The 26,463-nt window shown below is 39.6% G+C and overlaps 1 protein-coding gene across 1 annotated transcript; it reads right to left on the bottom strand.

Moving 5' to 3' along the window:
• Window positions 1–4,799: 4,799 nt before the first annotated feature.
• Window positions 4,800–16,553, bottom strand: Ccdc195 (coiled-coil domain containing 195). The gene is made up of 3 exons (XM_051154541.1): window positions 16,319–16,553; window positions 10,524–10,746; window positions 4,800–4,932 (listed from the first exon to the last, which is right to left on the bottom strand). Exons 1-3 carry the CDS (start codon window positions 16,551–16,553, stop codon window positions 4,800–4,802), a joined length of 591 nt encoding a protein of 196 aa, XP_051010498.1.
• Between the last annotated feature and the right edge of the window lie 9,910 nt (window positions 16,554–26,463).

Here is a 26,463-nt window from a genome sequence, read left to right as displayed (position 1 = left end):
CTTTATTCCTGCATGAGGAAGCGTGTTCCCTAACTCTATGCATTTCCCAACAGAGACTGAGTGAATGGAGAATGTTTAAGTTAAGTGTGGCTCAGGTATCAAGAGTCGGTCTCTTGGAAGGGACATCATGGAAGCTGTTGGCGTTAGTGGTAGGAGGCAGCATTGTGAGGGGCATGCTGAAATGTGCTAACTGACCTTCAACATCTTCTTTCCTTTGTCTGCAGCTAAAATATGTTGAAAGAGAAGCCTCTCCAGGGAATGTTCTTTGATCTTTATGCACAGTCTAGAATTGTGGACCTAAGTAAGGTCCAAATCTAAAATACAGGCTAAGAGCTCCTAACACATTTCCCTCTGCCAGCATTTGATGAAAGCTAAACATATCAGGAAGTGTTCCTGTCAATCATCTTTTCTTCTTGATCAAGCAAGACCAGTGGTGTATATATTTCCCCATGATTGCATCTTGTGGCCCAGGATGTCCCTGAGCTTCTGATGTCCCTGCCTCTCCTGAGTTCTGGGATTACTGCTGTGAGCTATCACTCTCAGCTTTATGTGGTGCTGAAACCGAGGGCCTCCACATGTTCGTCAAACTCTTTACCAACCAACCCACAGTTCTGGCACAGAAACAACTCTAAAACAAATCTGCTCATGTGTCCTCACATTCTGTCTGAGATGGCACAGAACTTCAGCTTTACTGTCCAAGAAGATTTCATTTCTCCTACCACCCGACTTTTTCTCAACCCCAAACTTCCTTATCCTCTTGGCATCCTCTAAAGATAGCTTTCCTGATCCACTTTCTTTCTTTTTTTTTTTTGTATCTATGCCTAGGAAATAATGTTTGAGTCAGAAAGTGAAATATGGCCTCCTAGAACTTATATATTGCTCCTCTGTATACTGTATTTGACTTTCACAGAGTTAAAAAAAAAAAAAAAAAAAAAAAGGAAGTGAACGTGTCAATATTTGTGAGTCAGGAGATTGCGCATAAGTACCTGGATCTTAACATCTCTTGACAATGGCGTCAAATGGTAATGCTGTGTTACTAAGGTAACTAACCAAGGTCCCTCTTGGGTGGGGTACATGTGGGTCTACCTTAGAGTTTTCACTCATGTGTATTTGTCTCTGGCATGCATTTGACTTTTCTGACTTACATAGCACTGGAAGTCTGGTATATAACAATCTTAATAAAACTCAGTTGTTAGAGTGTGCCTGGACTTTTCCATGTTACTTGCCATTCATTATATATAAAAGTAGTATTAGAAATCTTAATATCTAATGTTTTAGCAACAGGCTACAGCTAAACCCCCAGGGAGCAGAGAGTTTAATTTCAAAGTGTAGATTTAGAAGCTTCGTGTTTTTGTTTGTTTGTTTGTTTGCTTGCTTCTGTTTGGCAATATTAGACTCATACAACTGCCAGTTCAGTTTGGAGCAATGACTATAAACAAAATACCAGTCATATACTAGTCATTGCGTTTGTCGTTAAGGATAATTAGTCACTGTAACTTTTCTAATTATGACATAACGTGAGGGGTTGTTGTATATTACTTTTAAAAAGCCCAAAATTTGAGCAATGTTTTTCACACTTAAAATAAAGCACGCCTTTAATCCCAGCACTCGGGAGGCAGAGGCAGGTGGATTGCTGTGAGTTCGAGGCCAGCCTGGTCTACAAAGCGAGTCTGGGACAGCCAAGGCTATACAGAGAGACACTGTCTCAAAAACCAAAACCAAAACCAAAACAAAACAAAAAAGCTAATATGGTTTATGTGTGACTGTGACGGTGCACAAACAAGAAGCATGGCAGCTTCGTGGTTGACAGCCCAGTGTCTACTGTGTGTCTTTATTTCTTGGGGCATGTGCTTTTATATCTCATCTGTGTCTTTTTCCTGCAGTTGTTACCTTTTCCTGTTCTCCAGTCTTCTATGTGATGGAGAATATTGTTAATCTTGAATGAAAGTGATAAAAGAAATATTTGATGTTACTGTGTTACTTTTACTACAGGTTTTGTAGCTTCCTCTGTCTTCCTTCCAGAGTCTCTCTGTGACTGTTGGAAACCTCTCCATAGGATCAGCATAGAATCCTCCTTACCTTTGCCTTGCTACCTTTGCTTCTCCTTTGATGTGGGGCTGGAATTGGAGAGCCCTGGGCCTTTCTCTTTTAGGTGCTTACAATAGCGCATGACAAGCATAGCTCTACAGAAGAAATCACTCTGGAATGCTTATTTAAAAGGAACACATTGGCATAGGAGACAACTTCCTGAACAGAACACCAGCAGCCCAGGCCTTAAGATCAACAATTAATAAATGAGACCACATGAGGCTGAGAAGCTTCTGTAAGGCAGCAGACACTGTCAACAGAACAAAGCGACAGCCTACAGACTGGAAAAAGAGCTTCACCAAACCTACATTTGACAAAAGTCTAATATCCAAAATATATAAAGAACTCAAGAAATTAAACATCACCAAACCAAATAACCCAGTTGAGAAATGGGGCTCAGAACTAAACAGAGAATTCTCAACAGAGGAATATCGAATGGCTGAGAAACACTGAAAGAAATGCTCAACCTCCTTAGTCATCAGGGAAATGCAAATCAAAACAACTCTGAGATTCCATCTTACACCCATCAGAATGGCTAAGATCAAAAACTCAAGTGACACCACATGCTGGCGAGGATGTGGAGAGGAATACTCCTTCATTCCTGGTGGGAATTGAAACTAGTACGGCTACTTTGGAAATCTATCTGACGCTATCTCAGAAAACTGGGAATAGGGCTTCCTCAAGACCCAGCTATTCCACTCCTTGGAATATACCCAGAAGATGCTCCAGCACACAACAAGAACATTTGTTCAACCATGTTCATAGCAACCTTATTCATAATAGCCAGAATATGGAAACAGCCTAAGTGTCCCTCAGTAGAAGAATGGATAAAGAAATTGTGGTACATTTACACCATGGAATACTACTCAGCTATTAAAAACAAGGAATTCCCAAAATTAGTGAACAAATGGATTGAACTAGAAATGATAATAATGAGTGAGTTAACCCAGAAGCAGAAAGAGTCAAGTGGTATATACTCACTTATATCTGGACACTAGCCCAAGGGGCATGTCCCATGAAAGTCTTCACTTACCAGAAAAGTGGGGCAGAGGGGAAGACTTCCTGTTGGGACTCTAGGTGAGAGAAGCAAGGGAGAATGGGGAAATAGAAGGATCCAGAGGGTTCTAAAAACCTACCAGAAGAACATTATGACCGGCAGATCTGGGCACTGGGTTCCTGCTCAAACTATGGCAGCAGCCTAGGACAATACGTGCAGTAAACTCTGAACCCCTACCCAGATCTAGCTAATGGACAGGACATTCTCAACAGTTGAGTAGAGAGTGGGGACTGACTTTCACACAAACTCTGGTGCCCCATACTTGACTGCATCCCCTTGATAGGGAGGCCTGGTGGCTCTATGAGGAAGGATAGCAGGCTTCCAAGAAGAGACTTGATACCCTATGAGCATATACAGGGGGAGGAGGTCCCCCTCAGTCACAGTCATAGGGGAGGGGAGTAAGGGGAAAGTGGGAGGGAGGGAGGAATGGGAGGATACAAGGGCTGGGATAACAATTGAGATGTAATATGAATAAATTAATAAAATATATTAAAAAAATTAAAACGTTCAGTCTCCTTTCTATTTTCTACCCATCCAAGTCAGTTCCAAGTCAGGGCCTATGGATCTGAATTTTAATACTGCTAATTATAAAACAAGATCTTTGTCTGAAAATGACATGAGTTTTATAAATAAAGTTATAAACTGGAGTGGGAGAAAGTCTATGGAGCGGAAGCTCAGGGGTTGGCGTGTTCTGAGAATTTCAGGCCTTTGAGTGATAATGGTTTGAGTTTCTTCTCTCATCCTGATCAGCTTTGGTGGCTTTGCGGATGTAGGTTCTGAGTCCATAGTGTATGCTATTCATTTGCTTGTGCTCCCAGTTCCAGTGACTTTGACTACTATAGAACTAACTAGTATCTACCACAGAACATGTCAGTCAGTAGCAGTGAGATATCAATACAGCATGAGTTATAAAGGACCACCATGGTCATTTTTATGCTATTAACCTTATGGTTCTCAGCCTTCCTAATGCTAACACTGTGACCCTTTAATAAAGTTCCTCATGTTGTGGTGACCACCCCCCACAACCATAACATTATTTTCACTGCTACTTCATAACTGCAATTCTGCTACTGTTATGAGTGGGTAATACAAATATTTTTGGAGATGGAGGCTTGCAAAATGGGTCGCAGTCCACAGGTTGAGAACCATTGCTAAATCGACACAGCTTTTCTATGTTTGCTGTGACTTCGTATGGAAAGTGAGGCAGAAATGTTTCCAGAGACTTGATACCCTATGAGCATATACATGGGGAGGAGGTCCCCCTCAGTCACAGTCATAGGGGAGGGGAGTAGGGGGAAAGCAGGAGGGAGGAAGAGAGGGAAGGAGGAATGAGAGGATACAAGGGATGGGAAAACAATTGAGATGTAATTTGAATAAATTAATAATAAAAAGGAAATGTTTCCAGATGGTACGCAGTGCAACGCTGTGCACTCAGCACAAATAAGATCCAGTGTCACATGCTAAACATTGGGCACACACTTGCCCTTCAAATTCAGCAACATGACAATACTATTGCTCCTATTCCTTGGCTGATGAGGCCAACAACTGAAGGCTGAGGTTTTGTGTGTCTTACAGGACATCTTGGCAGAGTTCTTCCCTGCGGAGGTCACTGGCACAGATCTTGCTATGCCCTTCTCCTGGGATCCTACTTATTTCACACATCCTTTTGGGCAATGATGCTTAGCTGGTCTGTGGTCTGGTTTGCTGAGTACTTCAAAGGATGTGAATTTTCGAGAACTGATGACCTCTCCCTGGGCAACTGGAAACTGACCGTCTTTGTCTTCTCCCTACATGGAACAAATTAAGAGGGAAAAAAATGACATTTTAGTAAACCTTGATATGTAACATCTTTTTTCACCACTGAATACCGAATATACGGTGTTAAAGGTTTATGTACCATAATAGTTTTTTTCTTTTTTGGGTTTTTGAGACAGGGTTTCTCTATTTATCCCTGGCCATCTTGAACTAGATTTGTAGACCAGGCTGGCCTCAAGCTCTCAGAGATCTGCCTGCCTCTGCTTCCTGAGTGCTGTGATTAAAGGCATACGCCACCACTGCCCAGCTCACAATAGTTATTTTCTTAATAACTATTATTAATCTTGCTTAAAAATAATGTGAGAATATATATCGGAACTGGCTTTTAAATTAAACCCCATGTATAGTGCTGATAAGAATGTGAAGACATTAGTTGAATATTGTGCTGTCTTAAGCTAAGAGTCTCACAATTTTATAGTTTAACTATGTTGGATGCATTTAACTATAGAAGCACATATTAAACTCCAGACCAGTCTGTTTACTTTGACCCTGAGATTAAAGAACCTCCATTGTGTGTTAATCACAACGGGGACAAGGAGAAAGAGCAAGGGCTGGTGTCATTTGGGGGGAGCGGGTCCCCTTATCTAGCTCACTTCTTCTTTTCCTTGTGAAGTTTTATGCAGCTTTCTGACCTTCCCAGGGAGGAATTGCCCTTAAGACCCAGTCCGAAGAGCAGTGTTTGAAGTGATTGCCCTTTCTTAACTGCTGTTTTCCTTTGTGGCAGATAAGGGTGTAGCTTCAGAGAATGGCATTTCGTGGCCTGCATCTCAGAACACATCTGCACCTTCCCTTGGGAAGAAGGTGGACCAGCGCTTCCCTGAGTTGGGAATCAATAAAATAGTAACAACCATGGCCAGCTAATGACCCACTCTCTCAGATATTTCCCTGTGCTCCACAAGCACTGTGAGGTAACTGCTATAATGACTCCCATTGCACCAAAGAATAGATTGTGGCAAATGACACATTACTAACTCTTTCCAAGAACACAGTATTTGAGAGCAACGAGGCTAGGGTTTCACCCATCTCAATCCAAAGGCACATTCATGTGGAAAAGTACAGATTCTTTTTTTTTTAGAATAGGTCTGTTATCTTCAACCAATGCATTAAAAAATTATTGCATTTATTTAGTGTGTGTGTGTGTTTGTGTATGTGTGTATGTATGTGTGCTTGTGTGTGCCATGGGGCACATGCAGAGGTCAAAGGACAACTTGTAAGAGTCTCTGCTCTGCTTCCACATCGAGGGCCCGGGGATGGAACTCAGAACAACAAGATTGACAGTAAGTGCCTTTACCCACTGTGATAAATTGCTGGCCCTCCAATCAGAAAATTCCATAAAACAACATCTTTATTTTTGCTCTTCATTTTCTACCTAGACCCATTTCCTTAATTTTATTCACATCACAAAATTATTTATTCTTGAAACCCAGGAAGAAAAAAAAATATGGTTTCCATGTCAGTGTCAAAGTGAAAACAAAACCATAACTGTAGCTGTTGGAAAGCTTGGGTTCTTAGAGATGTTGGTAGAAGCATTGATCTGAAGCAGGACTGCTTTTATGGTATAATAGTAATTATCACAACCAAATTAGACTTAAAGTCTGACATGATTGAAAACCCAGCTATAAAAAAGAAATGGGCTCTCTATGGGTCTCTGTAGAACTCTGGAAGTGTGAGGAGGTAAGTGAACCTTCCAAATCAGAAAAATGCCATGCCATTTACCAGTCAATTCCTGACTGCTTAAGAGATAGAGTGAAAAGGGGCAATAATAAAATATAGTAATTCCTAGTAAATAATTCTCTGTCACTAGCAGATTTTTGTGCCAATCCAGATATTGATTTTAATCCAACATGGAGTTTTCTTCTTTTAATGCAGTGCCGCACTTGGCTCAATCTTTCAAATTTAAATAACTTCTAAATTCAAACTGGATTCTGTCTACAGAGTTTATTAGCTGGCAGCTTGGAAGCTGGAAAACATTTTGGTTCAGAAAAACAATACTTTGCAAACATTGGCTAGTTCCCCCAAACTGTCATAAAAAACAATATAAATTGAAGTGGGAAGCTAATAGTATTGTGCTTCTCAGCCCTATGGATCTTACTAAGTGCAAAAATTAAATATACTAACAATCACCAAATACATAGACACAAGATAGCCATCGAAATCTAAAAAGTAGTCACTCAGGAAGTAAGATAATGAATTTTTCTCTTCTACACTCCAAACAATACAATATACTTTGTACCATTACAAGCATATTTTAAAGAAGTGTACAAGTACACTTTATAATGTGCAAGTTTTATACTTTCATCCCTTATTATCTTTTTTTTTTACAATGAATAGTAGTCAACCAATTTTGTAAAAGCACCAAATGATACATGTGTGTATATATCCCTGTGTTTGTATATACTAGACATGTGTATCCAGTATAAGTTTATTTGGTTATTAAAAAAAAAAAAAAACCAAATAGCTTATCTCTACCTTTCCTTCCTCTTCTCTGAAGATACATGGCTGCAGGAACTCAACTGTAAGGTGCGCACTTTCTGGTTCCATATCCCATGTTGGACTTGGTAAAAAACTCTCCTGTTGCCAACTATGAGATACACCTAGAAACCACATCCGTGGTGATTATTCTTGGCCCAGAACTAATCACTCTTTGCATAGATTACTTATAATCTGAAGCCTGGCATCCTTATTTTTGTGATTTCCTTACAGCCTTTTCACAATAGGGCTTCCTGCATAATAATTTAAAAAAAAAAAAATAGAGAAGCTTAAGCAAGTGAGTCCTTGGATGTGGCCAAGAGGCCATGCTGAGCTTCTTGTGGCTTGCTCACCCTATGGCCTCTTCTCGATCCCCCCTAACTGGGGCTTTTGCTATTCTCACCACCCAGGGAGTCTTCTCTCAGAGGCTTTGAGCTCACCTCCTTTCTTCTCCTCTCACTGCTGGTTTTGCTGCAGTATCAGTCATTTTAACAATGGTCCCTCCGCTAATCCATCACTTCCTCTTATTGCTTTATTGGCCTCTGTAGTAGTTAACGTAATATGTACTTCATGCATTTTTTTTTTTTATTCATTGATTATCATTGCAGTCGCTTCTTGCTGTATAGCGGGGCCCAGAATCCTGCCCAGAAGGTGATCCCTCAGGATACATTCGCTGAGTGATGGATGGATGGGCGTTGTAAACGTGAAGAGCCATAAATGGAAAGGATCAAAACACAGCTCATGATGACATTTACCCCTGGGGAGCATGAGGGACAGACACAAAAGACCGCCTCATAAAGCTCTTATTGAAGAATATACTGGTGCTTATGATATCACTGAGGAGATGTGTCTTGAAAACTTTCAAGACATTTTTCATTAAGTATGGGGCAAGATAACATTATGTAGCACTTCCCTAAAGTCCTTCTATGATCGATCCTATTGGCTCTCCCTCCTCATTTTTTTATACCACTCCCACAGTTTGTCTCTAAGTTGGGATATTTCAGTCTTTAGTGTCCTTTTTTCTTCTTTTAGCTATACCTTTCCCCCTTTTCTTTGACTGATCAAATCTAGCCGTCTTTATAACTCGGCAACCCTCTGTTTAGAGCAACTTTGTACAAGTGACACAAAGTTTTCGCTCTGTCTTTTGAAATCCTAATCAAAGTGCCAGGACCTCTGCATCCCACACCCGGTGGGAAATCTGTTCTCTTTCCAGTATGTAGAAGAATTCTTGCAAGCCTGTAGTTATTCCTCTATTTGATTTCCTGCCACCACTAAGTTCAATGACTCACATAGTTCGTCTCTCACCAGTACTATTTTCCCCCTTTCTTTCTCTGTGATAAACTCATCATGAAGCCCACATCCCCTCTTCTTTATTTTTCTACTTGACTCATGCAAAACAGATGTGTGGAGACATTGCCAGAGTCAGAGCTTTCTTGGGGGCAGGGTGGAAGAGTGGTGGGGGAGGAAGCCACACCCCTGCATGGCAGCCTTTAGAGTAGACAGCCTTGCTTTGGATGGGCTTTGGCTCTACTCATGTACTGACTGAAGGCAGGTATTTCAGCTTCAAGACCCCCAGCTAGTCTGTCAATTGTTTCAACTTCTACTTCTCAGGGTTTTGCTAACTCCTATTAGTTACTTTTTGTAGCTAATACCCAACTACCTAACAGAAACAACTTAAGGGAGTAAAAGAAATACATTTTGGGTCACAGTATCAGCCAGTCCAAGTCCAGAGTTTCTGGTCCTGTGTTGGTGGGCTGAACATCGCTACTGTCAGGTTCATAGGCAATTCCACTCCCCAAATTCTAGCTCCTTAATGCCCCATGCCCCTCTACCAAAGGAGCTGGTTTCTTATCACTTGTCTAAAGGGACAAATGGCCATCTGTGGGGCCTATTAGCATACCAAAGCACATGCTGGCCTTTAGGCTTCCTCAGTATCACAAGTACCTGTGGTTTTTCTCACCCTGCTCCTCACCCCAAGCTTCTCCAGCTCACAGGCTTCCCTCCTCCACCTTCTCATTTCCTTATCCAACCCTCCCACCCCGCTCCTCCCCCTCCCACCCCCCCACGACCCCTGCCATCTCTTCTCTCATGGCCCAGTCCAGTCTTCTGGCCATATTCAGTCTAACACTTTCCCTTCCTGCTCTGGACTCTTACACTTTCCCTCCCTGCTCTGGACTCTTCCAGATGCCTCTGGCTGTACTCTCCCTCATGTCTGCACTAAAAATCACTCTCTCAGCCACACAGTGGAGGGCCCACGTTCTCAGCTTATACATTTACACTGTCAGAACATCTTGGTGGCAGGGGTGCATGGCACGGTATAGCTGTTTACACCACAGCAGTCTGATCAAAGAGAACTACAGGGAGAGAGTAGGAAATGACTCTGGTGACTCACGTCTTCCAGTTAAGTTCCATCTTTCAGTTTCTACAACATTCATAAGTAGTGCCACAATCTGGGATGTCCAGTGCACCACACATGAGACTAGGGAACACTTCATGTTAAAGTCAGGACATTCCTTAAATACCAATTCATGTACGTTGGACCTTTGGGGTTATGCCTAAACAGTTTGTTATAATAATCTTCTCCCAACTCCCTTGAAGACATTTGCTTTCAGGAGAAGCTTCCTCTCTCTGAAAGGAATTGTGTGTTTAGCTGCTAAGGCAGCTAATCTTCTCCCTGAGACATACTACTTAGTGGTCAGTTTGCCCATGTGTCTTCTTCACCATTTAATGGCTTATTGAGCCGAGTTTTCTGTTCTTAGTACCTGGCTCAGAGTATGATCAGTGTTTGAGGAAGGAACAGAGACTGAGTTTTCTGCTTCTTATAGACATCTGTTAGAAGGTACCATTTGACCTCATTTCAATTTAGGTTTTTTTTTGTTTGTTTGTTTTGCAATTTGTTTTCTTTTTTTTTTTTTTTTGTTGTTTTTGTTTTTGTTTTTTTGATTCCCTAGATGGCCATCAATGAACTGGAAATTATTTGTACTCTTTGGTTTCATTTTCTCCAGTGGATGCATCATCCTGGCTTGTCTAGAAGGATGTTTGGTGACCTCTCAGTAGGTTCCTGTAAACTAACCAGAGACACAGTGAGCATTACCTGCCAACAAAACCATGATCAGAAGAAGCTTTCTGGCTGGGGCTATTGCTGCTACACACGTCATTTGCCAACATCTCTTCTCCATTGTCTTGCTTTCTTGTTGAAGAACACGCCAACGATGTTCCATCATTTGCAAGTCCGATTCTAGCTTTCCAGGGGTCATTTGCTGCATATGAGTGAACTGATGGTGAAATGGCATAGCGTCTAACAATCATGACATTGCCTGTACAGGAAGCACAAAATCCAAGTTAAAAAACCATTTTACCCCTAAGGATGTTTACAAATGAAGAATTATGTTGACCAAACTTTGTTGATGTTGAGCAAAGACATCAGTTTGATGATGTGTTAGTAAACTCAGCCACATACTGGACCCTTTTTCAAAAGATGGGGTAATGGACGTCATGAACGTTTTGCCTGCATGGAGCTTACAGTATGTAGTTTATGTAGAAAATACACCACGAGTAAGCAATACACGATGCAATTCAGATAATGATAGATTATCTAGGAAGACAAACTGTATTTTTATTTGCTTGTTATAACTTTGCTATTAGCTAGCATAGAAATGTAATAAAAGCTATGCAACGTGTTTATGGTTTGAGAATGCCAGAACTACAGTGACTTATTTAAATTTGCCACCTGTCATTGCAGGACAAAGACAGAAAGTGCTATGCCATTGCATAAAGTGAAGGTTGCCCTGGTTTTGAATAGTTTAGAAGATCAGAAAGTACAGTTTTAGGTAAGAGTTTAGGACAGTTATGTGCAAATTACCTACAAGTACTATTCATAAATTATCTTTAAGCACTTCCAGGGACTGTAGTGTATACCATCTGCAATTATGTAACAACCAGTTTTTTGAAAATTGACAAAGATAAAAGTTTCTGTTTAAAAGAATTAGGAAACTATGTATCCATCCTGAGTTCTAGGGAACCCAGCAGGGGAAATTATGCTGATGATAGCATAGTTGAATTTGTTTTATTTGAGAACTACGCTTAATGTGGTCCTGATTACCAAATAAGCTCTTTGTTCATCTCTGTGGGTCACAAATTATTCTTTCCTTTCTTATCAACACAAGGGAAGAAATAGTCAACACAGCATCACAGGATTTCAAAGACCATTGCCAAATGCAGTTTACTTGGCAGTAAATGATAGGAGCAGATTGAAGAAATCAGGGCTGGCAGTGCTGGGAATTTTCTGAAACGAGATGTTTCTTTTATCTTCCCCACTGCAAACTGTAACGTTCACAGCAGCCATAAGGTGAGCTTGCTCAGAGTAAAGAGGGCATTCTGTAAAGTCGTGGTTAAATTTTCTATCCACCAAAAACTATGCAATGCAGATGTTTCTACAAACATGTTTTTATTCCAAGGAGGATTTATTCTGAGAAGGCAGTCTGTAGTTTCTTTGTATAATAAACACATTTTATCAGCCAACAGGTGTACCCCTGAGCTGTAGCTCGGGTTTTAGCTTCAGGCAATTAAAGGGAAAGCTAACTTTACTCAGTAGAATGTCTCCTTTGTTTTTTTCCCTGTGTCTATCACACAACATCTGGAAGAACTTGTGGTTCCAAATGATTTGCTTGCAGGCCCTTTGAGTCAGTTTCTGTCTTGAAGAGAGATACATACTTCTGTTTTATGTCATCTAGTTATCAGAGGATATTTTTGTATGATGCTATTCTTGAAGACATATTGAAGATGTTGCTTCCTTAAATGTTATGGGTTTTATATTATTTGTAAGATAAGAGACTTTTTTTTTTTTACAGGATGCACTCCAAAATTCCTATGTAATAGATTTTTTAGGATTCCACTGCAAGTTCAAATTTCAAATGCTTGGATTCAAATGCTTGGCACTATACCACTAAAACCTTCAATAAAAATGTGTAATGTAAGTTAAGTAATAATATTTTCTCAGCATAATAGTGGTTTTTGATAACTATCACTGAAAAATTCACATCAATTTTGCTTGTACTGTTATTTATGTTACGTGTGTGTATATGTGCTGTGTGTGTGTGTGCATGTGTATGCACGTATGTGTGTGTGTGTGTGTGTGTGTGTGTACATGTGGAAGCCAAAGGATGATCTTGAATAGTGTTCTTCTCTTTTCTTTCTTTTTTCCAGACAGTATCCTTTAGCTGCCTGGAACTCAACAAATGAGCTAGGTTTGCTGGGCAACAAGCCCCACAATCCCACCATCACCCTAAGACTCTCCAGTGATGCTGGCTTTATGGTGTACTCCACCACACAAGGCTTTTTTTTTTTTTTTTTTTTTTTTTTTTTTTTTTTTTTTAAACATAGATTCTAGGCTCAAACTCAGGTTTTTATGCTTACAAGGCAGACATTTTACAGTGGTACTGTTTTGCAAGCCCTGATATTTAAAAATATTGTTAACTCACTGTTCAAAATAATGAGTTTCATTATGAGATTTTAATTAGCTCATATGTATTGAATTCAACTTGTCTATTACCCTCACTTGTCCCTCCATAGACTCTCCCTTTTTTAAAGTAGTGTCCCTTCTGTTTTCATATCACATAATTTCTTTTTTAAGTCTAGATTCCACATATTATAGAAAACAATTTGTATCTGTGTTTCTGAGTCTGGCTTATTTCACTTAAAACAATAATCTCTAGTTCCATTCATTTTCTGAAAATGACACAATTTTATTTGCTTTTATTTTATAAAAGCCAATTTATTTCTGTGGGAGATGACATTATTCTATTCTTAAAAGACCATACATATTTCGCTGGAAAACTTAGATCCGATTAAAAACCTTTTAGCAGGAGATCAGGGTACGATCATGGATTTTATGTGAACAACTGTATATTCACCCCTGATAGGGAACCAAACCAAACCCAAGCAAAACCAAACAATTCTATCACCGTCCATCTTGTGGAACTGAAGAGCTTACTGGGATTCCGTATAGGAGGTGCATGGCTGACTCAAAGGCAGCTGTGTCAGTGAAAAGCCCATCCCAGCATGGATGATAGCTCATGAAAGTTGCAACTATGTCGCTTTTGGCATGACTAAGAGGCAACTTGACAGATTGGACAGTCTTCTTGTCAACAACTCAGGTGTCAACTGACACAAACCTAGACATCTCTGGGAAAAGAAATTTTGGTAGCTGTTTTTATCTGATTGGCTTTGAGCATGCCTGGGGCATTTGTTTTCATTGTTAACTATGTGCAAGGCCCCACATCACAATGGACAGTATCATCTCTTGGAAGGAGGGCCTGGACTGGGTAAGAGAGGTGTCTTTGCAACCCAGGGGGAGCAAGCCAGTCAGCATCACTCCTCTATAGTCTCTGCTTCGGTTCCTGCCTCCAGGTTCCTGCTTGAGTTCTTGTCCTGATTTCTTTTAATGATAGACAGTAATATGGAAGTGTAAGCCAAATAAACCCTTTCCCCTCCAAGGTGCTTTGGACAAAGTTATTTATCAAAGCAACAGAAAGCAAACTGGGACATTTCTCTTTCCCCAACAGTCTTTACTGAATATATAACCTTGTAGGGAGGACCCTTGTGGATCTCATAAGTTTCATGCACTTCCAGCCACTTACTCCTGAAAAATCACATAACATAAAAGGATAAATATCATTTAAAAATATTTCGTCGTTTTTGAGTTTATAATATAATTATATCATTTGCTCCTTCCCTTTCTTTACTTCAAATCTCCCATATATACCCCCTTAATAATATATAAAATTCATGGTCTCTTTTAAAAAATTAATTGTTATTACACACATTGTATATTTATAGGATGTATATGTATATACAAATAATAATCCTTGATACATAGCTACGAACTGCTCAGTTGTATATGTCACTTGTATATATGTGTTCAGGGCTGATCATTTGGTGAAGAATATAATTTAAAGACATCCAATTAGAGAGACATTACTTGAGAGAGAGAGAGAGAGAGAGAGAGAGAGAGAGAGAGAGAGAGAGAGAGAGAGAGAGAGTGTTGTTGGGACAATTAGAAAAATGTTCTTGATTTTTCATGATATCTATTTCAGTTAGTCCATCTCAAACTTAGTACTAATGTTCTCAATGGAAGTTATTACTTACATGTGGAAGAAGTGCAATTCTCACTTCTTAGATCTTGCTAATGTTCTAATGTCGTCAAGTTTAATAATACTCATATCCTGAGAGCATAAAGGGTAATGGTTTGAGTGACTCAGTACTTATCTTAGAATAAGGCACTAAGATGTGAAGGCTCTAGTTGCTTTGTTATTTGGATTATCAGTATAGGAAAGAGATTGAGAAAGTCCTATCTACCTTTAAAGTAAGTTGGTGGGTGGCTTGTGATAGAGAGTGAGGTATCCACTGGCAAGCATTTGGCAGTGCCCGGAGACATTTTGTACTTGTTGTTTTGAGACAGATTCTCTCTCCATAACCCAGCCTAGCCTTGAACTCACTGTGCAGCTGAGGCTAGCTGCCCAGTCAGGATTCTCTGGCTTTAGCCTCTTGCATATGGGGGCTATTGACATCCATACTTGGATGGAGACAAGTGGATGATTGTAACCAGTGTTGAATGGGTGGGTGCTACAGCCACTGGTTGCTAGAGAGCACAGAAGATGCTCAACATCCTAAAACATACAGACTGACCTCCACAGTGAAGAATTGTTCAGTCCAAATGTCACCATTGCAGGGAATTACAAACCCTGTAGAGAGGATAAATTACAAACAGCTGTATCTTTTCTTCCAGTTTTCCAATCGGGAGGAGGTCTAATCTTATAGGTTATCTTTTTAAATAGTTTTCTTAGATGTTCAGTAGGCAGAGTTGCGCAGATCCAGATAGGAATGTGTTTGCAGCTTTGAAGTGCTTTGCCTCAATACTAGAGATGAGACATCTCTAATAAAAGCAACCAGCAAATGTGACATGTTCCATTGTCAAACTGTTCTCAACCACTAATTGGCATTGCCTGAAGTCTTTGATGGATGATGTTAAGAGCTACGAGTAGTTAATTATGTATATCAATTTTATTTGAATATGTTGCTGTAGGCAAGCACTGACAAGTTAAATGCACAATATGCTTCTTACAGTTGATTCCAACCTTTTAGCTAATTATGGGATCAAGTCTCTTCTGTGAAAATGAGGTATTTCACTTTTAGAATAAGCTAAATACTGACTTTGCATCTTGAGATGTTTATATATATGGTGTTATATATACACACATATATAATACTAATTATATTGAGGTATTATATACAATGTATAAATATATATAAATATCTGCTCCTTAGTAAAGGGATAAGATAGTACCTGTCATTTATTGCATGCTGTCAGGCACTACTTATCATTGCAAATCATCATTGTCAGCACAGAGGCAGGTACTACAGTACTTCCAGGTGGATAAGATTCAAGAAGTTTAATAAGGAGCTCAGAGTCAAGTAGCTGAGCAACAAATCACAGAGAACCATATTTGTCTGATTTTGGTCCATATGCTAACTCACTTAAAAAGCGATTACAGCTTAACAAATGAGCACGCCAATCAACATCTACACCCATTGTTCTGCACTGCAGACTTTAAGCAGTTAAAGTCAAGATGAAAAAAAAAAAACTATTTTGAATGTGACTGAATTTTACACACCTGTTCTTATCTTTCTCAGGACACCCAGAAGTCATTATATTGTTATTAAAATACATGCCTGGAAGAACCTAAAGGAATACTTGCCTAGGAAGTTCAAAGTTCATCTACTAGGAGGAAGAGGATGAAAACCTGTCACCGCAAGTGCAAAATGAAGAAGTCATTTGGGAGATACTTGAGAAGGTAAGCATTTCCCAGGTGAGCCACATATGTTTGGTACCTTGGTGTTTCGGCACAGCTGGTGTAGAATCAACGGGAATACCACCAGGAAGGGTCCCTGGAGGTGGGCCACTCGCTGCTTCTTCCCTTTCATCTTCCGATTCTCTCCCTGAGCTGGGGGCTGGCTGACTAGTTGAAGTGAGTTGCACGCGGAGAGCGTGGTTCTCTTTCTCTAGTCTGTTGATTTCCACCCGCATTTCTTGGATAACCTGCATGAGCTGGATGCTAGGATCCATGGCCTCTTCTCACAGACCCAAGTTTTTCTCATGAGCCAAATACATAATCTATTCAGTGGGCGGGATCGTCTGCCCGTAAGCAACCTGTATCACGTGAGCAATGGAGCTCTCGGCTCCCTCTGCCATCTTTCAGCACCTGGGTTCCGCTGTCCAGGGAAGTAAAGGATCTCCATGACTTATTCATCCTGGGTTTTGTTTTCCTGAACAGTACTTTTCTATCTTTCATCTCATATCAATCGACTGACACAGAATACTATTTGTGTCCAGGAGAAAGAGATATTTCAAAAATTTCCAGTACAGGCCAGGGTTTCTTGTTTCCACCATTACTTCACCATCATGATTGCCACATCCTGGATCAAATGTTCATGCGATCAACAACTGTTACAAGTACATCAAAACTGATACACAAATAATTCTTTGCTTTGTAAAATATGCTTTAGTTCTCTATTTTGGGACAAATTACTAATTTTGACGTCTGTTGATTAAGAAAAGTGGATGTTAGTCACAGGTGACATATGAACTAACTATAGGGATGATCTTGAAATGTGTTTTTGGTAATTATGCATAGAACCTTCAAGATAAGTAGGTCTCTGTGCACACAGATACATTTTTCTATTACTGGATTTTAGGATGCTTTCTTGGGAAAGGTTTTCCAGGGAGATTTTGCAGTGTGAGAAGATCCAGGTGAGCATTAATCTTGAATGAGAAAGGCATAAGGCAGATACAGCTTTCATTACCTATTTCCTCAAGAGGTTTCTTTGTTGGGAATGAAAAGCACAATCCTAAATGGCACATTCTCTGATGGCAATATTTAGAAATTCAGTGAATGTTTAAACATAAATGAGTTTCTCAACAGGGTGAAATTGATTAGAAAACTGTCTTCTTCTCCTTCCTATGTACATTGACGTTTTCTGCACAGCCTAATAGACATTCCTTGACTGATCCCATACTATAGATATGGAAGCACAAGCTAAGTCTTATTGCTCTTTTCACCAAACAAAATTGCTTGTTAATACTACGTACTTATTTATTACCGGTACTGGGGACTGAACCCAGGACCTTATGCTTGGTGGACATACACTCTACTAACTGAGATACAGTCCCATAGTCCCACCCAACAGATTCCTTTTTTATGTTCAAATTTTAGGATATATTTATTAAAAGTTTAGCCTAAAAAATAAGTAAGCTGTGCTTATCTGTTATTTTATTTTAATGTGAATGAATTTCAGCAAATACTCATATATGAGGCTCCCTAGAGAATACACAAATGGATGATGAAAATAAACACTAATATAAAGTAAGAGGGGGTTGTAATGACAATCTAGTCGAATCTTCACTGGATGTTCAGATTTGTTTCATAGTTTGTTTGTAATGGACCCTGTTTTTGAGTACTTCCATTTGGGTACGTTTCTTTCCAGAGTTTGTTACATTTTTGGGGGTGTGAGTGGAGGTATGTTGGTGTATATTTTTAGTTATTTTATTTGGGTTCTTATACCTACCACCATTCTACACCCCAATCTATCCCAACCTCCCAACACTAGGTAGGAGAGAAAGAGGGTTAGAGGGGAGAGGGAATGTTGACTTCTTTAGACTACTTCCTGGTGATTAGGGACATTGAGTTTCTCAGGGCAGGGTTGATCTTCCCAGACAGGATAGCTCCAATTTCCCTTCATCAAACTGCAGCAATAGCAACCAGGATTGGGGGGGGGGGGGACAGCAGCTTTCTTTTTCTTCTGACCTCTTCCATCCCTCTCTGGGCTTGGGCATTTATACCCTCTCAAAAGTCCCCAGAATTCCAAACATGAACTATCTGCTATAGGGTATGAGGCAAATCATAATCACCTGCTGTGAAGCAGCCTCTTATTCCACACTTGGGGTTAAAACAAAAACATACTCACATAACATAACAGGCTTTTAGAGGAATAAAAACCTTTACTACAGATGTAAGACCTCGCTAGCCTAGTTTGGACTCAGACTTTCTATGTAGCTGAGCATGACCTTGAACTCCTGATCTCCTTCTCTCTTCATGCTGACGTTATAGCACCACACTTGGCTTCTAGGGGGCTAGAGATCAAACTCAGGGCCACAGGGATGTTACCCAAATACTCTACCAGTTGAATGACAACTCCAGCTATTTCTGACTTTGTAACTAGTCTCTATGAGCTTGTTTTCAGACACCCTTTTTGGAAAGATTTGGCAACACATCTAACCTTTGTTTTTATGAAAGTCTAGCACCATCATCTCTCAACTTTTAGGTCACAACCCCTTTGGGGGTTGAATGACCCTTTCACAGGGGTCACCTAAGACCATTGGATAACACAGACATTTACATTATGATTCATAACAGCATCAATATTACAGTTATGAAGTAATTTTATGGTTGGGGGTTTCCCCACAACATAAGAAACTGTATTAAAGGATCTCAGCATTAGCAAGGTTGAGGACCATTGTTCTAGCAGGCTCCAATGAATCTCTCTTCTTCAGAAACAACATCTCCTACCTCCTTGGCTGTTTGTAGTCTAATGAAGTTTCAAGGGTTTTGAATGCATTGTACACATTCTTCTAAAACATAGTATATATCAATAGGCCTCCTGAGCTGGCCATCCAGCTGTAGAGGCATCCTTCTGAAGGCAACTATCGTAACATCTGTTCTGTCTTAGAGAAAATGATATTTTGGAAAATATTCTACACAAGTGGGTAGTAAAAAAAAATCATTCTTAAAATTATATTCAGTATTGAAATTATAGCTCACTTTTGCAGTTGTTTTCAACAACACAGGACATAAAATAATGCTTAACTGCTGGAAATTATAAGAGACTTATAGTTATAGACAATTTGATTATATTTTCAGAAACTGGAGAAAATGGAACCAAAATTTTATTTTTCCAGAGAATAAGTACATTAAAAATATCAGTAGTGTTTCTAAACACTGCTAATAAGTATGTAGAAAAACAGCTGAAAATTGTTCCAGTGACAAGTACTCTTCACATGTAAGATGCACAAGGATTTTCTTTATAGAGTTTGATGTTTTTCTGGTGAATACAGTTTATTGAGGCCTGTAAAAGAACACAAGAAAATGAAAATTGATTCCTGGCAAGAAAACTGTATATTTTAAATAATTTATACATTTCATGGCAGCCCAATTGAAATCTCAATGGGACTTGAAAAATTGACAACACCATTCTAAAGGTCACCTGGAAACAATGGCTATGCATCATCTGAGAGTAAAGGCTTATCTAGTTATATTGTTCAATATAATACAAGGTTATAATGACAATATAGTAATATTCATGAGTTTACAGTCAGGACAAAATGAAAAGCAGTTCTGAGAAAGAATACAGAAGGAGAAACATGGAAAAAAGCCTTAACTTCTGAGTAATGTTGGATATTAATGTACTGAAATACTTATTTTTGGAGGGCCTAAGAAGTTAGTAAAAATTGCGAGAAAAACTCCACAGATTTGGTAAATATAAACATTTTTGAAATGAACAATTAATCTATAAATATCAAGCATTAAAGACATTTACTTCTTACTATTTCTAAGGAGGTGATTCAGTCAGGAAAGTGAATACTGTGGTAGCATGAAAACACAGATACACAACACAGATGTATATATAGCACACACACACACACACACACATACACACACACACACACACACACACACACACAAGTTCTTGACTATATATTATTAAATTCATTTAAAAATTTCAGATTCACTATAAATCAACAGAAAAGCCTTAGAAATAACCTAAATGTTCAAAAGATGATAATGAATAAATAAAATTTAGCTATACAAAAAAATATTCTGTAAGCAGGCTACCAAGATGAGACTTGATAGCTTATGACCATATAGTGGGGGAGGAGGTCCCCTCGGTCTTAGACCTACGGGAGGGGACTAGGGTGAAAGCGAGAGGGAGGGAGGAACGGGAGGATAGAAGTGATGGGATAACAATTTAGTTGTAATCTGAGTAAATTAATAAAATTAAAATTAAAAAAGAAAACAATAATCTGGACCTTAAAGTGCTGAATGAAAAACATAGTGCATCCAGTGGTATATAGAGCAAAACCTAAACTCTGTACAAAGAATTGAAAAGACATATCTAAAAGGGAAATCATTCTTATCTCTGTGTGATATGACTCTGGATGATTTTGGATGTGATTATGTATATATGTATACCACCTGTCCTCATTTACACTTTGTTGAGGTGATATGACACCATTATCAAGGCAATGTGTTGAAGAAAGGATTTGTTTGGGGCTTACAGTTTCAAAGGGTGGGGAGCATGGCAGCAGGCAGATAATATGGTGCTGTAGAAGTAGAGGAGAGCTTGCATCTTGCTCTACAAACATTAAAGACACAGATTATTAGCTATGTCATATCTAGATCATATCAATCTCTATGGATCATCTATCAATCATCTATCTTTCTATTATCTATCTATCTACCTACCATCTATCTGTATTTATCTATCATCTATCTATCTATCTATCTATCTATCTATCTATCTATCTATCTATCTATCTATCTATCATCTATTGAGGGTTTGGGGGAGGAGTGCTAACTGGGAAAGTCTTGGGCTTTTAAAACTTCAAAACCACCTTCCATAGTAACACATCTCTTCCAACAAAACCTCTTAATTCTCCCGTCAACTAGGAACCAAGCATTTGAACACATGATTTATTCATAAGCATGTGGCTACCTTAAGTTACAGATGTCCAGATCCACTTCATATGCATACATATCCAAACTCCTTGTCTACATCACCCAGTGAACCTCATACCCTCAGTCACTAGTGTAAGTCAGCATAAGAGAATAGATGGTTAGCTCTTTTAGATCCAAAGCAAAGTTTTCAATGGGAGCTTCCTTCCATATTGGGATATCTTGTTTTAGAGGAGAGATACTTGGAACCAAAAGGTGTCTTTTTTTTTTTTTTATACTTGCCTCAAATAAATTATTATATAAAGTTTTTCTGGGTATAAATCATTCCTTGCTAGAATATTGGGAATAAGGTAGACTATAGGCTTCCTTACCAGCCAGAATTTCCAAGTGAGTGACTAACCGAGAAGACAAGCAAGGTCAGAAGAGAACACATGCATTGTGTTTGGAGCATTATCACGCAGTTACATCTATTTCCATGCAGTGATAGCCCGTTGCCTTACCCTCACTGATGCAGTAGGAAAAAAGTCACTTGCATGAAATTGTATGTCCTCCTCTTCAAGCAGAAACTTATCTTTCTGTCATAAATTATTTAAGAAGCTCCTGAGCAATTCTACTTGTGCGCTGTTTGCTGATGGTTCACCGTGACCTTGAATTTGATATACATCTATTGTCATAGTGATTTCCCTGGTGTCCAGAGCATCTGCTGTTGCTCTGGGTCCTGATGCAGGACCGCATCTGACAGACTGTCATTCTGCTACTGTTTCGACATTTAAAGACTACACAGGGACAGAGTGATCATGTGGAAAAGAAAGTAGAAAGCACAAGACTTTGATGGATACAGTGCTCATGACATGGCCATAAGTCAGTGGGAGAGATGTTTAAGGTTAGCCTGGGTCAACTCACATGAAAGAGACTAACCAGATGTGCATCAGGATGGGAGATGGTCTTGGCTTGGGTAGCTTTTTGCACTTATAGAGACTTCTTTGGACCTAGGTATGAAATGAGCAACAATTCATTGATATCTGTGAGCTGCAGTGAAGATGTATAGAGAATAAATATCTCAGTCCCCACTCTGAGACTGGCCCACAAGGAAAAATACTGAAGTGGTAAAATGTGAGAGGAGATCTGAGATCGTAACTTAAGATATAAGCATGGCCAAAAAGCATAAATCAAATGGCCTCAGAAACAAGGTGAATAAAGTAAATTAATGGAAATACTGAGCTGGGCAGCTACTTACCTCCAACAAGGTGCTGCCACAGAGGAATGAAGTTCTAGTGTTTCCAGTCCCACCTGGCCTCTTTTCAATGAGGGCTCATGTAGCCCATGCTGGCTTGGAATTCACTGTGTAGCCAAGAATGACCTTGTACTCTGAGTCTCCCATCTCCAAATCCTGAGCGCCATGATCCCACGTGTGTGCCACATCATACACCATGTCTTATTTACCAGGTGCTGGGAATTGAACCCAGGACACCATGCATATTAGGCAAGCACTTCACAAACTGAGGTACATTCCCACCCAACACCCCCAAAAGGCTGGGAGTCCAGATTCCGTGAGTTACCCACATTTTAAACAACAGGCAACTTATTCTGCTTTTTATCGTGTACTGCAGAAAGCCAACAAAACAAGTTGGGGAGTGGGGTGGGTTAAGTCTCATGGCTTCCTAGTCAAGGCTTCCGGGAGGCAGGCATCTTCATTTTCCCTCAGAGAAATGTCATGACCTGACTGTTTGTTCTCCTTCCTTCCACTGCCAGACTCGTGCGTTGAAGTCCTGGCTACTCTTCTGATGGTAATAGATGTCGCGACCTTTGGGAGATAAAGGACAAGCCTCTTCTACCAGTAGTATGTAGGAGGGTGGGGAATACAGACAGTACATATGTGTGCGTGTGCGTGCGTGTGTGCGTGTGGGCGTGTGTGTGTCTTTTCTGGAGGCTATCATTCTAACCTGCTGCATATTACTGTTTCCTTTAATAAATGTTAAATTGATCTGTGTTGATTTCTTACTTCTTAATGCTTATTTATCATACCCAAAGGTATGAAATGAAACTCCAGTGCTTCAAGAGACTTTTTTGTTTTTGTTTTTGTTTTTTGAGACAGGGTTTCTCTGTGTAGCCTTGGCTGTTCTGGACTTCCTTTGTAGACTAGGCTGACCTCAAACTCACAGAGATCCATCTGTCTCTGCTTCCCTGAATGCTGGGATTACAGGCACGCACCACCTTTTCCGGTACTTCAAGAGACTTTTAAATGATAAGAAATGGCAGCATTCTTAGGGTAATGTCATTGCTTTATACCTGTGTAGTCCACTAATACAATACAAAGCCTTTTCTGTTTTCTACAGGGCATATTGTTCAGTTGGATGCTATTTTGTCATGATAGACAATGAATGAACTTTACAGCCAGATATCTCAGGGTTGAAACTGCATGTGTGCCACTTCCTAGGTATAAAGCTTTCAATGGATTGGATGCTCCCAAACTGTATTTGTTTAAACCCTAATTCCTAGTATAGCTGTATGTGGAAATGGGGCCTTTAAGGAAGTGTATGAGATCATAAGGGTGATGATCTGATAGGATCAATGCCCATATTAGAAGTGGCTCCAGTGAGTTAGTGTCTCCTTTATCTGTGAACAGAAAGATGACAGGCTAAGTGAAGACATACCAAAAAGGACATCATCTGCAGAAACCAAACTGCCCAACAGCTTAATCATGGCTTTTCAGCTTCCAGGCCTGTAAGAAATTCAATGTCTGTTGAGCAAGACACCCTGTCTGTGGTATTTTGTTATTAAAACGAGATTAGTTTTTAAAATTTTATTTTGATTAAAATAGAATTACATCACTTTCTTTCTTCCCTTCCTCCACCCAGTCATTCCTCCCTAGTTACCCTCCCTGGAACTCCTTTCATGCCCTTCCCACTCTCAAGTTGATAGCTTCTTTTCCTTTGATTATTAGTGTTGTGATCATATAATTATATATTTTCTGTTTTTTAATTTACTATAATTTATTCACATTACATCTTGATTGTTATCCCCTCACTCTTATTTTCCTATCTGAACCCTCCCTCCCTCTTTTTCCCTATTCCCCTCTCCTAGACCTCTGACAGGCGGAGTCCTCCTCCCCCACCATCTGACCACAGCCTATCAGGTCTCATCTGGACAGCCTGCATCCCCTTCCTCTGTGTTCCCACAGGGCCTCTTCACCAAGGGACAGTGATCAAATTTTATATATATATATAGTTTTTTTTTTTTTTTTTAGCAGAATGGCTCTGGATAGACATTTAGAGTTCTATGTGCTACATTCATTAATTTTTGTAGCTCTAATTTATTTATAAAGACGTGGTTGTATAAATAACTAAGACACAACTGTACCATAGAGAAAAGAAGAATGAAGTTATACTATTGTCACTTCATTCAGTGTTCTGCTGCCCGGTGAACTCTTCAAAAAGATTGTCACTGTCTAAAAAGCTGTTCTTGCCACGTCACGATTCCTCATCCTGGCTTAATTTTCTTCCTTATGAAGGTCCACATGACAAAAAATTTATTTGCGTGTTTATTCTTCATGTATCTCTTCCAGTAGAACATAGACATTGTGATTGTGGGCTTTGCCTGTCTAGTCTTGAGTAGAGCCACCTATCTAACGAAAGTAGCTGCCACACAATAGGTATTGAATGAGTATTAGCCAAATGAATGGCTTCTGAGATTGATTGGATATAATTGGATAGCTATTACAGATTATCTCATACTCGATCTTCAAATTATTGTAGCCATGATGACGGGAAGGCATTTGACTTCAAATTTTAATTAAAATTTATTTAATTCCTCTTGTATGATGATTATGAAACAAGACACATGAGCATTAGCACAGGGCCGTAAGGTGGGTAAGGTCTGATCATTTAAAGGTACTCAGATCTTCTGGAAGCCTGATGGCCTTAAATTGAGAATGAGGTAAATCGTCTTATTTTACTAATTCCCATGTGTGAAATGAAAGGGCATAGCCAAAGGGGGAAAAACAAACTAAAACCAATACTTTGAATGTATTTAAAAAGTTTGCGGTTGTTTTAGAAGGAATGTGATTAAGTAAGAGAATGTAATATTTTTCTTTCAAACAAACACGTATGTGGACATTAACTGAGGTGTTTCTATGTAAAGGAAAACATTAATGGCGCCAGAGTGAGAAGGGATTCTCAGCCCCCATGTTCCACAAGTTGAGCATATTTCCCAGAATCATAGTTCTATTGAGAGGATTTATTGTATTATTCTGTAGGGACTTGGAGCATTTAATACCATGTGAGCCACCTCTCTAATTCCTGTGGTCTGGGGTCTGACATTTCTAAAAGCTCTAGCAAGAAGCAGTATCACTACCCAGGAGCAAATGGTGAATGTAGTCTTGAGTGTTTATTACATTTTCTAGTCCCCAAAGGGAAGAGTTTAGAGACACTGGGATGGAGCACAGAAGTTCCAACTTCTTTACAGAAACAGTTTCCAAAGAGTCAACAGGCATCCAGGATTACGAGAACAAGTTCTTTGCAAGGTTTGCTTGAGCTCTGTGGTCTGCTCTCCAGTTCTTGAGTCTGGTTTGTCTCATGCTGTGATTTACCAATAGGGTATTGTGGAGCTGTGTGATTTCCAAGGCTAGGATCTTAAGAACCTTTCATATTTCCCCTTTGCTGCTCCTAAGAGCCTGGGTAATTTCCTCCCAATATTGAAGGCTTGGTCACTGGCCTTTAGTGCCATTGAGAGGTGGCTACCCAGACTCTTAGGAGACAAGGCCTAGTGGAAGGTAGATAGGTTATTGAGGAGTGCTTCCAGAAGAGATATTGGGACTCCAAACTCTTCCCCTTTCTACATTTTTTTTGTTTTGTTTTGTTTTTTGGTCATACTAAGGTAAAAAGTCTAGTCTATCATATGCCTTCTACCATGGCCCCATGAGATAAGCCAACTGACAATGAACTGAAAACTGTGAACCCAAACAAACTTCCTCTTTTAAAGATGACTATTTGATAGATGGTGCATTCCCTGAATGCTGTCCTGAAATGGACAAAGAAGCCACATGAAGAGCATGCCTCAGCCTGATAGCCATTCCACCCGACTGCCCCAGCCTACCCTGACTGACTCATGGCCTTAGGCAATACCAGCAGAAGTGTGTCCCAGCTAACCCACAGGGTTAGAGAATAGAGAAGCAAAGAAATACTCTTTTTAAGCCGTCACATGTGGGAGTGGTTTGTTACGCAGCAGGGGATAATTGATACAGTTGCA

The sequence above is a fragment of the Acomys russatus genome, chromosome 12, assembly GCF_903995435.1.
Source record: "Acomys russatus chromosome 12, mAcoRus1.1, whole genome shotgun sequence".
NCBI classification, from domain to species: Eukaryota; Metazoa; Chordata; class Mammalia; order Rodentia; family Muridae; genus Acomys; species Acomys russatus.
Note: the sequence above shows the minus strand (reverse complement) of the source record. Positions and strands in the feature narration are given on the sequence as shown.